This window comes from Anabas testudineus, chromosome 7 (assembly GCF_900324465.2).
Source record: "Anabas testudineus chromosome 7, fAnaTes1.2, whole genome shotgun sequence".
Taxonomy (NCBI): domain Eukaryota; kingdom Metazoa; phylum Chordata; class Actinopteri; order Anabantiformes; family Anabantidae; genus Anabas; species Anabas testudineus.
Window position 1 is genome coordinate 22,851,779 of NC_046616.1, and position 12,917 is coordinate 22,864,695.

The 12,917-nt window shown below is 40.6% G+C and overlaps 1 protein-coding gene across 4 annotated transcripts in view; it reads left to right on the plus strand.

Annotated features, from left to right (window-relative positions):
* spryd3 (SPRY domain containing 3) overlaps positions 1-12,907 on the plus strand; it is a 47,477-nt gene extending 34,570 nt beyond the window's left edge. The window contains exons 8-11 of one of the 4 annotated variants that reach the window (XM_026367847.1): positions 10-67; positions 6,260-6,382; positions 6,476-6,627; positions 10,726-12,907. In XM_026367847.1, coding sequence (XP_026223632.1) covers positions 10-67; positions 6,260-6,382; positions 6,476-6,627; positions 10,726-10,860 — 468 coding nt within the window. In that variant the 3' untranslated portion in view covers positions 10,861-12,907. The remainder of the gene's footprint in view (positions 1-9; positions 68-6,259; positions 6,383-6,475; positions 6,628-10,725) is intronic. The other 3 variants (XM_026367849.1, XM_026367848.1, XM_026367850.1) reach the window with 3 other exon arrangements.
* Positions 12,908-12,917: the final 10 nt, after the last annotated feature.

A 12,917-nucleotide genomic window follows, 5' to 3' on the forward strand; every position in this document is an offset into this window, starting at 1 on the left:
TCTGTACAGGACTACCCCAGAAACCGACATCCTGGATGGAGCCGAGGGTCAGTGGCCTACCATGCAGGTGAGACTTAAACCATATCCCACTTTTTTTTCTTCAGGAGCTTGTCATCATCCATTGTCATTTGCAATTTTTTATATTTAAAAATCGGTCATCCACATCAGTGACTAATTGTCATTTGCAGTGACAATGTTCACCCTGTAAGTGCTTGATAATAATGCGACCTTTGAGCGCTGACTCTTGTTAACAGGCTTCACAACACTGTCATCTGTAAAACAGATTGTCTGTCACATTGGACATTGGAGTGTTTCTGTAATTCCAACAAGCTGTACAGAGCAAGAAATCTTCTATACAGCTTAATTAGTCACCATTCCAATAACCACAGGGACTTGCCCTCTTTTTATTAATTTGTTCTCTAAGCAGCCACAGTGAGACTCTTGCTTCCTTTCTTTGTTTTCTGGTGAGATAAATCTTGTCACATATTTGGATACTCACGAATTTGCACCTCTACCCTTTCTCTTTCAGTATGTCTGCATTTCTCAGGAAAAAGCTTATGTGTTACTGTTTTTCCTTTGTGCATGTGTGGAATTCCCCTGTATCTTTGTTTCAATGTGATACATGAATTGAATATACTTTCTCTAAAGCATCTATCTGTTGCTTTTAGACACAAACATCACAGGGTACTGTCTCAGCTGGCTGTTAAGGTACCTAGCGCATACAGAGATCAAGGAGGATTGCAGGCAGATGAAAAGGACAGAAGGCAGATCAAACAGATGGTGACAGCATCAGAAAGAAGAGATCAAATCTCTGTCTTTCAGTCTCTTTCTTCAGGAGTTTGGTCATCTAAATATTTCTGTAAGTGATGAACCAAAAAAAAACAAAAAAACAAGACACAAAAAACAGAGTTTAGTCAAAGTTATTGTTATCTTCTTATGCTTCCACACACACATTCAGTCTAGCTTTTTTGTGACGACAGGCCTGTGAACACTATCTTCACAGACATCTGTCCAAAACCCCCACAGCCGCTCTTCCAGGTCTCAGCACCCCTCACTATCAGTGCTACGAGCTTATCAAATGCTACTGCGATGAGATGAGAATAGCAGCAGCTACAGTAGGTAGGTGGTTGTTATTACACCATACAAGCTACAGTGGGTAGCTGACTCCTTATCTGACAAATCACTGTCACAGTCGAGATCCTGTTAGTCCTTATCTGAACAGAGCAGTTACGCACTTGCTGGCTTTTTATCAACATTATTTTGATCTGAAGCATCCCATTGTTAATCTTTCTCACAGGGATTGTAGCTGTTCTTACTTTCAGTGATTCACGTGGCAGAAATGTCATTTTCTGTCTGTTTTTCCACCAAGAAATATGTGTGATCATATTTTTAGAGAAAAGTTTATATACTTTCTTACAGTTGACCTCCAAATCAGCTATAAAAACATATTTTCTTGTTCACTCCGCACATTCCATTCATGTTTTGAGTTGATGTTTATAGTCTTTAATCCGTCTGTGCCTTTGCAGATTCCATTTATACTTAAGATACATTAATAATAATAACATTTGATGCTTGTGTCCTGCCAGGGTCTGTGGATGATAACTCACTGGTGAGTGACACATGAAGCTAGTCATTCAGAGGCTCACCATTCCAGTCCCAGAGGTCTATTGCTGTGGTCAGCCTGGTTTGGCTGCTGTATGTTGGATACCACAGATATGTGCACGCCCCAGCACAGTTCCCATTAATCTTATTTGTTAGAGACTAAAATGATGTATGCGGCTTTCCACGCTGTGTGTATGAGGTTTGCCTTCCTATGCTTGGGTTAAGGTGCAGGCTGTGATCCAGCTACTTAAAATCAACTGCCAGAGCCTCTTCTTCATGTCTCCCCTTGCACCTCCATGCATCTGAGATTTTCATTGCACAGCTAAGGAACCTCAAGAATTGCATGCGGACGCTCTTTGGCAGGAGGACAGAAACTTAATGTATACACAGGATTATATAGACTGGGTCATATAACAACAGTAAAAATGACTTTATGTGAATCACTTGATCTTGTGCATGGTATGAATGGTGCAATGAATGTTTCTGTGACACGTGGTACCAGCGTTTAACTGTTATGCTCTGTACTTGTCCTCAGTATCTAAAAGGGAAAATATCTTTCAGGATATCATTGGCAGATATTAGCTTCATATGGACTATATAAAGTAATTTTTATTGTACCCCATGCTATAAGTGTTTTTTTTATCATTGCCTTTCAAGAATACAGTGGCTGGTTACTAAATGATAACGAGCAACATTCCTCCATTTCTTATTCATATGTACATTTTGACAACTAAGTGCTTATATGTCACCTGGATTTATGGTGTATGACATTGGACAACCATTGTAGACCTAAATAATATGTAATGTGTATTATTAACTTTCAATGTTGTTATTTTACTCCACATATATTCCAGTTATATACACAAATGCCCTTCAACCATATCACTGCTCCTTTGTATGGCTTGTATAGTGTGAGAGTTCTCTAACCTACGCTGGTGTTACCACCAGTATTTGTATTGGGAGTTGGCCCAGTGTGGACCTCCATCCTGTGTTGGCTTACGTTGGCTGCAAGTTAATGGGCTGTGGGGGTCTGTGGGCCCCTGTGAGCCCTATCTGGAGCAACCAGCCATCCAACCAGTGACTTCTCTTCAGCAAACCTTATTAACCCTGTCACCCCCTCCAAACCCCCATCAGTGAGTCACACGTGCTGTGACTTAACACCCGTAGCTAAAGGTTGTGCCCTACCACCATCACCAGCATCCATCTCTCACCATCAATCCACCTTAAGATAATAAGGCTTGGTGTAACTTGTGAACCTGCAATCACTGACGGAGCTTTTTTCTGATTCCAGGCGAGATTCTTAAAACATTATTCACTGGATCTTGTGCAATTAAATCTTACCCAATAAGACAAAAATAGATTTAGATTACTCTTTTTTTTGTGCCTGTGCACTATCCATTAGATGAGCCGAGCATGCCAGACTACCTGTTCATACTAATAGGGCATTGATGTCCACTCATTCACTGTCTGTGAATTCACTGCCACATTTGCGGCTGAGTACCCCCCAAAGAGTAAAAAAGATTCAACAGGAGCCCTGCTAGACTTTCCCTTGTTGAGAAACTCGGCTTTATGCCGAGATCCTTCTGTATCTGTGGTCTTTCTTAAGTTATTTAAAAAGTGTCCCTCACACTCAAAACTAAAATAAAAAATGGGAGAATAGCGCCACCCCTCCCATGCTGTTTAGTTTGTGTGTTTGATGAGTGTTTTAAATTCTATTGTAACTATAATTTTGATGATGTTTTAAAACAAACACAGCTGTAAAAACTACAGTATTAAATCTACAGTTCCTGTAATACAAGATGTAAAACATCTTGATGCTCCTATTGAAGAATTGTATTAAATGAATTAAGAATTTTGCAAAAATAGAGTTATGTTAAATGTCAGTGATGCAGAAACTATTATTCATGCTTTCATCTCCTCCTGCCTGGATTATTGAGACAGAATGACTGCAAACAAACTGTTAAGAACTCTGTTATGCTGCAGACTACAACAGGGGAGTTTTAGCACATTACAATTATGTTAGTCTTCCTCGACTGTCTCCCTGTTTACTTGAATTTAAGATTGTATTGATTACCTGTAAAACCTTTCGTTTGATCTTTTAATTCCACGTGAACCTTCACCACGTCAGTGGTTAGGTTCCCAGCTCCTCCTGTCATATGTAGACGTGCCCTTGGACAGGCACTAAACCCCATGTATAGAGTATCAAACCAGCTGTATGGCAGCTCTGCCATCAGTTTGTGATTGTGTGTGAATGGGTGAATGAGAAACGGTGTGAAGTGCTTTGAGTACTGACAGGGTAGAAAGATACTATATAAGTGCACACCTTTTAAAAATACAGGCCATGGTTCCGCACATTTAGCATGAGTGACATAGAGTAAATCACAGCAATTGTCTATCTCAAAGTGAGGTATTAACTAATAGTTACATACATGTTGTGTGTCTGCATTACCTTTTATTAAAGCATATTTAACATTCAACCTAACTGACAAATTATGCTGTACTTCATTTCTCAGCATCCAGATTTTCTTCCCCTGTTTTAGGAGTCTGTGAAGTCATCGTTCCCAAAGCAGGGAAGCCCAGTTTTCCAGACAAATTCATGTTTCAAGAAAGCCTGTTTTCCCTTTTTCCTAGCTGGTCTCACTGCTCAGCCAGGTTCTCTTGGCTGCTCAGGAGCCACAGAGCCTCCTGCCCTCTCCTCCCGTCGGCCCGGCTCCAGAATCTAAATTCAGAGCCCGTTTTCACCCTCTTGTTGCTTCAAAGATCAGCCTTAAATCCAGCACCTGGTGGCCAAAACACACAGGTCTTAAGAACATCCACAGAACGTATTATTGTATGCTCTGCCTGTCAAAATAAAAAAATAATAAATTAACAAATATTAAGATCTTGATGACTATGAAAAGAAAAATTTATACATTTACAATGAAAAACATTTTCTGGGCGCTGCAACTAAAGATTATTTGCATTGTCTATTAACAAATGCTTATTTCTTCAATGTTATGGTCGAACTAAGGCCAGTTGTTATATATAGTTGCATGGACGCTAAATTGTAAATCTACTGTATTTATACAGATCACATTAATGGCAAGTGTAAATGGAGTATTCAGGTCAGTATCCGTTTCCCCCCAATGGTCAGCCCCCCCAACATCAGCTAACAACATCACAGATGGAATTAAGAGCCAATCTTGAGGGTTTTAAGGATAATAATAACCTTCTTAGTTCAGTCTGCATTAACAAATTTATAAGTATAATATGTAAAAAGTTGAATATGAGAATTGCTCCATTTTCTTGTTGCTGAACATCCTTCCAGCCCTTCCAGCTCCAATCGGCATATCCTACCTTACTGCCCCAGTCAACAAGCTCCATCCTTAGGCCCAAACCTGGACTTCCACCCCACAGCAGCAGCTCTCTTCTCTTTCCAAAGTCCCGCTCTGCTATTTTTAGCTGGACTGCGCCTGTGCCGGCGTGGCTCCACTGTTTGCCTAGTGTGTGGTGTTGTGACAAGGGCCCGCATGGGAGCCCTAATGATACAGTGTCTCCGTCTCCCTCCCGGTGCTCAGATAGAGATTGTTTAAACAGTATCCTGAGCCGGGAACGGGTCCCATGACAACTCCATAAATATTTACCAGCAGCAGCCACGCTGCTTCGCTTGAGGAGAGCTCGTCTGCAGGCAACCTCTGCAATGTTTTTCTTTTCTTTTTTTCCCCTCCATTGTTTTGTTTGTTTTGATGATTTCCTTTGGATGTTGTCTTCTTGTTTGAAGTGAAGTGTTTTTACAAGTGCTGCTTTCACTGTGACACATCATCTTCTTACTGGAATGTCAGGATGTCCTGTATGTTAGCGCTACGCTGTATGTACTCATCTCACACGGTGGTAAACAAAATCAAGCTCAGCAATAGGACACATACAGTAAGGGGGATAAAAATGACCTCATACCTGCAGTTTTATTAAAAAAGTAACATCAGAAAGTACTTTTTAAAAGTCTTTATATTATATATTGTCCTTAAATACTGACTCTTGTCCCTTCAGGATCTCGCAGAGCTTTTTAGGATTGAGCCTGAAATGTCTGATCTCAGAGCCACTGTGATCGATTTTCTGTGTTTTTAGATGTTTTTTTTTTTTCTGAAAAGTTTCTGTTTATCTATTTGTTTATTGTATACTTTATTAAAAGTCAAAGGCAATATGTTCCAATGAAGAAAACAATTCTTAGAAACACCCATGCACAGTTTGCACAAACTGCTTTTGTGCACATCATCACTGAATCGGCTTGCTGCAATTCTTCTGCAATAGATATATAGCAACAACATACCGTTTGTGGAAATCACATATTTCTGTTCCTCTTGTCAGAAATTGACTTTTCGTTTGTCTTTGTGTAGTTTGTGTAAATTTTACGTTTAGGAAAATAATAGCAAATACTAGCTACCCAGCTCATCATATGTATCATAAAGAGTCAACTGGTAATGACAAACAAAACAAATGAATGAAGCATTTAAGTACACGTGCTCTCTCATACACACAATCGATTACATTCTGCTGCATTAAAGAGTCTTACGTGTCTTTATATGTAATTTGCGACCCTGCAGAAATCCTGCTTTTCTTAGTTAATAAACAAACTAATAGATGCACAACTAAAGGTTTCCTTTTTGCTCCTGCTGTCCAGCAGATGATGGGAAGATCTTTCATGGCAGCGGGGTTGGAGACGCTTTCGGCCCTCGGTGCTTCAAAGGGGACATCATGGGCTGCGGCATCATGTTCCCACGAGACTACATCCTGGATGGAGAAGGTGAGGGCAGAGGGTTTCGTTTGATGAATGAAAAGTTTGGTTTTCCTACTGCTGTATTTCCACATTAAAACCACTCTGTTTACACATGAACAGCTTTCTCCTCAGGTGACGTGGACGACTGGGATCGACCAGATGTCCATTCAGGTCACGCAGGTGTTCAGAACGTCCTATACCTGAATGATGAAGAGGAGGAGGAGGAAGATGGGGAAGCAGTAGAGCAGGGACAGGAGGGCAGAAAGGTCACGGTGAGGAATACTCAAACACAATGTAGCTGTTTTAGCCATCATTACACAGTTATATAAAGTACACATTACAGATTCACATGGAGCAGCTGTAACAATTACACATCCCCTGCAAATGTTCAAACAAAAAGCTTCTGACATAGCAGCAGATATAGAGCATCATTAGCATTCATTTGGAAGCGTCACCTTATCAGTGTTATAGCATTTTTATGATTTACCCTACACAAAAGAATTTAGGGGATAGAATTATTGTACATACATATGGAGATGTACAGTACTTAATCAAATGGATTTGTATATGGAGATGCTTCGGAGTGCAGTATTACGTGGACACATCTGTGTATCTGAGTGCTGCAGTTAGTCAATAGGAACATTGGTACCTATAGGCACAGTGAGTAGGTAGATTGATCGATCGATTGATTCGACAACAATACAAGTGCAAACTACTGTAGACTTGAGGAAGCAAAGTGTTCAACAGTTTAAAAGCTCCATTGTTGACATGCATGTTTACTTGGATGACATCTTGCCATATTACCAGCTGTACATCAGTGGGACATGGCTAAACATTTGGTGCGATGCATGTAGACAAGAAAAACAATAGTTTATTAGCAGCACCAGTGTTTACACACTCCAGTGGCTACTTTTAACATAAATTAAATCCTTTTCTTCGTGAAGTGTACAGCAGCAAAACGGCAACAGCATGACATTCTTTCATATTCTGTTGAAACATGGATCCTGTGGGGCTCATCACAGTGACCTTTATATTGCAACCCAGGCACATGTCCATCTCACCACGCCTTACATTGTGGTGAGTCAGTGTTCAGGAAGTTACTCAGGAAACTCAGCTTTGCAAGCTACCAATTACTCTACACTGTAAGTAGTAGGACTAAAGCTACACTAAAAATCAGTTCAAAAATTCAAAAAATCCGTTGTTAGGCAACATCCATTGAAATTAAAGTTATGACAAAATATGCAGTAACACAAAAAACTCAGGAATGTCAGCTTTGGCTTTGTACATAGTGCCATCAGACAGACCGCTGCCTTCAAGAAACTAGTCTAAGTAGACGTATTGCACCACGTTAGCCAGGTATCTTATAAAATAGCAGAAAACCATAGGTGTAGAAAGTACACATGGTCAATATTTAAGTAAAAGTGCAAGTACTTGCCCGGAAACATGCTCCACTACAAGTAGTAGTAACCTTAAAACTTTCTAGTCATTTTTCTACAATTTTGAATTTGATGCTAGTGATAACACACATGCAGAAGTCTAGCCTAAATCTTTTGAGAAATTTTCAAAGGTGAAAATTCAGGCTGAAATGTGTTGAGCTGATTTTACTTAAGGTACTAAGTATAAGTAATTGTAGCATGAAAAAGAAATACTCCAGTAGTACAAGTACAAGTACCTCAGAATTGTACTTCTACATCTGTATGCAACAACTTGTCTGAACATATATAAATATACAATAATCAATACTTTTGACTAATATATTCAAATTTCATTTAACTAATTCAAATTTGAAACTACAGCCAAATGTTTTGAACAGGTGAGACAACCAGGAATGCCCACAAAAACTAAACCTGTCCAGAATGAACCATCTCCGTTTGTAGTTTCTGTAGTTAACAACACAATGACAAGAAGTACGGTAATTGAACTACTACAATCACTGTGTAAATATACAAGTTAGTTAAACTGCTAACAAGTTACTGCAAGATGTAGTTAAAGGATCAGTTTAATTACATGTAGTTGACTACTCCCCTACACTGAATAGTAAGTAGTAAGCAAGTAAAGTAAGCAGCATAAAAAGCTTTTAAAGGGAAGGTTTAGAATTTGAGTCTTTTTGAAAACAGTGAAGTGCCCTCATGAATACTGAAACAGGCTTTTTACTGTAACATAGACATTCAGTGCTACTTATTGTATAAATAATCTATGTAATAGGACACATCTGGACACATCTGTCCCCCCCACCCCACTATTTTTATCACACAGTCTAACTTTTTCTGACATACGGCACTGAAGTTCCAAATTTCTATTTCCCCCAAACCCTCTATAATGTCAAACCCAATACCACATATTATTTATCATTAATGGAGGAAAATAAGAGCTAAGACTATAAGACCTCAGTCTCACTGAGCTAATACAACTAACAATTATTGATCTAAACCTTAACATGTCTCCTACACACCATCCTGACTGGGCTGCTCAGAGATCTTTTACATGTAATAACCTGTATGAAGATCTCCAGTCTGTCATTCTGTACATAATAGTACAGAAAAAGCACACTTTAACGTCTCCAATGAGCGTCTCTTGTTGTCAGAGAGGATAAATGTTGGTATACTCATTCTGTTAGAGCTCACAGAGAGTGGAACATGCCACTGGGATTAAAGGAACAGCACTATGGTGGTTTAAATCTTATCTATTAGATAGATTCCAGTTTGTTTATGTTAAGGATGAATCTTCCCTGTACGCAAAGGTTAATTATGAAGTTCCACAGGGTTCTGTGCTTGGACTGATTTATTTTACGTGATATATGTCCCACTTAGGCAATATTATTAGGAAACACTAAAAACACTAAATTTCCATTACCACACAGATGACACCCACAAATATTTATCTATGAAACAAAAGTAAACAAAGCCTTCGTGTTTAATAAACGTGACCAGCCTGTCTAGTACACCTTCCTTTCCTCATAAAGCTGAAAAGGTGAGTGTGTTAGTTAGGCTGCTATAAACTGCTGTGGGACCTCCCTTGATGAGCTGAGCTCCTCTCTCTTCTGCATCCATTTATTTGCCACCATTGCATGTCATTAACTTGTCTTCTTCCTGTCTGTCTTCCTGTCTGTCTCCCTGTGCCTTTTTGCACATCCTACCAACCTGCCTGGGGTTTTTTGACGTTGCTTCTTGTTTTTCTTCTTTTCGCTCTCCTCTTTCCACTCACCTCAACCGGTCGAGGCAGATGGCCACCCACCCTGAGCCCGGTTTCTTCTGTTAAAGGGAGTTTTTAAAGGGAGTTTTTCCTTTCCACTGCCACCCACTGCTGCTCAAGGGGGTTTTCCTCTATAGTTCTGTAAGGTTTTGACCTTACTATCATAAGTAGCTGGTTGTTTTTCTTGTGATTTGGTACTTTATAAAGCTGAATTAAAATGAAAATTGAAAACAATGTTTTTAATTTAATGAATATTTGAAGAATTATTTTTGAAAGCATTCTCACTTTACTTTTGATGCTGCACACCCACGAGTCTCTCCACTCTCTAATCCTCGAACCACTTCATGTTTAAAATGTTAGTGTTTTAATGACTGCGGTTTTCACTCGGGCTCGACACGTAGCCTGCGCAGTTGTGCAAGCAAGAGGCCGAGGGTCAGTGTGCGGGTGTGAGTGCACGCAGCGCTGAAACCCAAGTGGGTGAGAAAGGAACAGGCCGAGTCGTAATCCAGGGATTTGTCAATATTTATTCAGCAGGACACACTACCCTCAATGCACTGCTCCATTACATTCAGAGGTGTGTGTGCATGTGTGTGTGTGTGTGCGCGGGCGCGTGTGTGTAAGCCACTGCACACGCTGTGCTGCCACGCTGCCCTTGTTGTTGAAACTAATGAGGCCTGTTGCTGCTCACTCACCCTTCATCTGTAATTGAATAGTAGTTAAGCCTTTCTTTTTAGAGTGGGTGGGACAGTAAATGTTTGATATGTGACTCAGCCTGATTTATTGAAGACACACACTCCACAGTACTTGACTTGTTGTTTTAGTTCGTCGGTATTTGCTCTCAGACTTGGAACGAAGCCCTCGGTATTAGCGCTGAAAAGCTTTTTGGACATTGTTTGGAGAAATAGCTGGTTAATGTCAGATCGCTCACCAGTTTAGTAGAAACATGTTCTGTAAACACACAGACATCACTCCATCACCTCTTTGTTTAATGATATTTCCTAACTGCACATCATTCCTGTTTACAGCTGTCACACAGAGTTCTCAGAAAATAATCTTGTTTCAGTATCAGTCATTAAAGAAGCTATTGTTCCACAGTGAAAGAGTGTGCGTGCGTGCGTGCGTGCGTGTGTGTGTGTGTGTGTATTTGAACTCACTGTCTCCCTCCTGTGGCCCTGCAGGTGTTCTTCACCAGGAACGGGAAGCTGATGGGCCGGAGGGAGGTGGCGGTTCCCCCTGGGGGCCTCTACCCCACCGTGGGCATGCTGAGCAGCGGTGAGAAGGTGAAGGTGGATCTACATCCACTCAGTGGATGAGCTGAGAGCCTGCAAACAGTTGTGCAAAATAACTGGCTGCCCGCATTAGCCTAGCATGCTGACAACGCTCCACTGAGCCGCGCATGCACAAGTCGCTGTCGTCTTCCTTTGACACCCTGGACTTGTCCCCTCCTGGGGCACGTTTCACTGTTAATTCTATGCAATCTGTACTTATACCATTGTGTCTGTCCTCCTTCTGCATGCAGTGAGGTCTGGCACACTTAGTTTAAACCATTTTGACCCCGAGCAGTAAAGTGGTGCCGTTTCAAAGCTCATTGGCAGTTTCAGGGAATAATCTCTCTCTCTCTCCTTCTCTCTGTCTTTTTTCCTTTTTTTTTTGTCTCTCCCTGTCCCTGTTCTCATTCTGGGCGAGGCTGCCCTCCTGTGAGCTCCTCTGAGAAAGTGTCAGGTACATTTTCTACAAGCGATCTGGTAAATACGGAGTTCACATTATCAGGGAATGTGTTTCAATTTTTGCACTTTGAGCTAGTTGCATGAAGAGGAGGCCGGAAGGACGAATCGGCAAGACCTGCAGACAGTCCAGCGGCTGGACAAAATAACACCCTCCAACACAAGAAAGAACAGCCACAAAAAAGACCAGAGTTCACGTCTGCAGACATCAGTCGTATCAGCTGTAGGCCTGTAGTGACTGATGACAGTTGTACTGTTTGCAAAGCAGAGGTTTCTCTGTTTCTGCATGTTTGCACTGCATATGAAGGATTGTTTTTCCATTCTGATTTCCTTTGTCTCTAGTTGGAAGATAACTTCCTGCCTGTGATACAGAATTAACAGCTGGATGTTTCTTTGTCTTGTCTTGTTTTGTTTTAAGATAAAGATGATGATTGGTTCGTTGCATGCGGGTTTACAAAAGAAAAAAAAAACCTTTTTGAGTGTGTACTCATTTGACGTTTAGACGACATGTTTTTGTGCAGCACCAGGGGCCACAGCAGCGGGCGAAGCTGCTGTGTTTAGGTTTAACTCACGAAGCTGGTTTAACAGGGTTTGATCATAATGGTAGTGTCAGGTTGAATGGAGCCAAACGGAGTCAAATCAGGGCAAGTGCCGGCCAATCAGATCACTGGAGAGGTGCAGTCATCGTTCAGACAGGATCCAAACATGGACAGTTGAGTCATTCAATTGAGTCGTACACGTGCCCACAGGAGAGACCATTAATCAGCTGTACTTGTCATTAATAGACTCTTAAATGATGAATATAGCTGAACATTAAATGCAGAGGCTGTCACCAACCAAAACTCTTCATCAGACTGACATTTCACCACTTCCACATCAGCAGCGCCATAACTTCACCACACATCATCTCTGCGAGGTGAGACAAACTGCATCATTCACACAGTACTGGGAAGCTGCAGACTGTGATGCTGGAAGTGTAACGTGCTGTAAAATGACTACACAGGGTTTAACTATGGAGTCACAGATCTACTGGGGATTGTGTTTGTTCGAGTTGTTACTATTATTATTATTATTATTATTATTATTATTATTAAGCATGCATTTGTTTTTCTCACAATATGGAGATCAGTGTGTTTTGTTCTTCTCCTGCAGGTCTGGATAGAAACTCACTGTACAATCAGGCTTAAAATAACCGAAGCTAGACAGAGCAAAGATATTAATGAGACATTGATGTGACCATTTGAGCCGCATTTAAGTTCAGGGTATAAATGTCACTTGTGTCAATGTTTACTCAGACTGTCAGTTTGTTAAAAAAAACAATAAATAAATAAAAAAAATAAACACCTTTCAACCAAATTAGAGCTAAATGTGTTGAGCGCCTCTTTGACTTGAACTGTAACGGCCTCGTTCAGTACGTGTGTGAGCAGAAATGAAAATCAGGAAACTTCATTTGCCTCGACGGCTGTCGGAGTTCTGAAAGCTGTCATTTTATTTTAAGGAACTGGAGGCTGTGATTTTCATTGGTAAACAGATATTTCACAGATGCTTTAGAAATCACGTTGATAACGTTTTGCGTTGCCAGGTTGTGAAAAAACACCCACACAGTTATCTTTTGTTTTGTTATTGATGTTGCAACCTGTAAATAA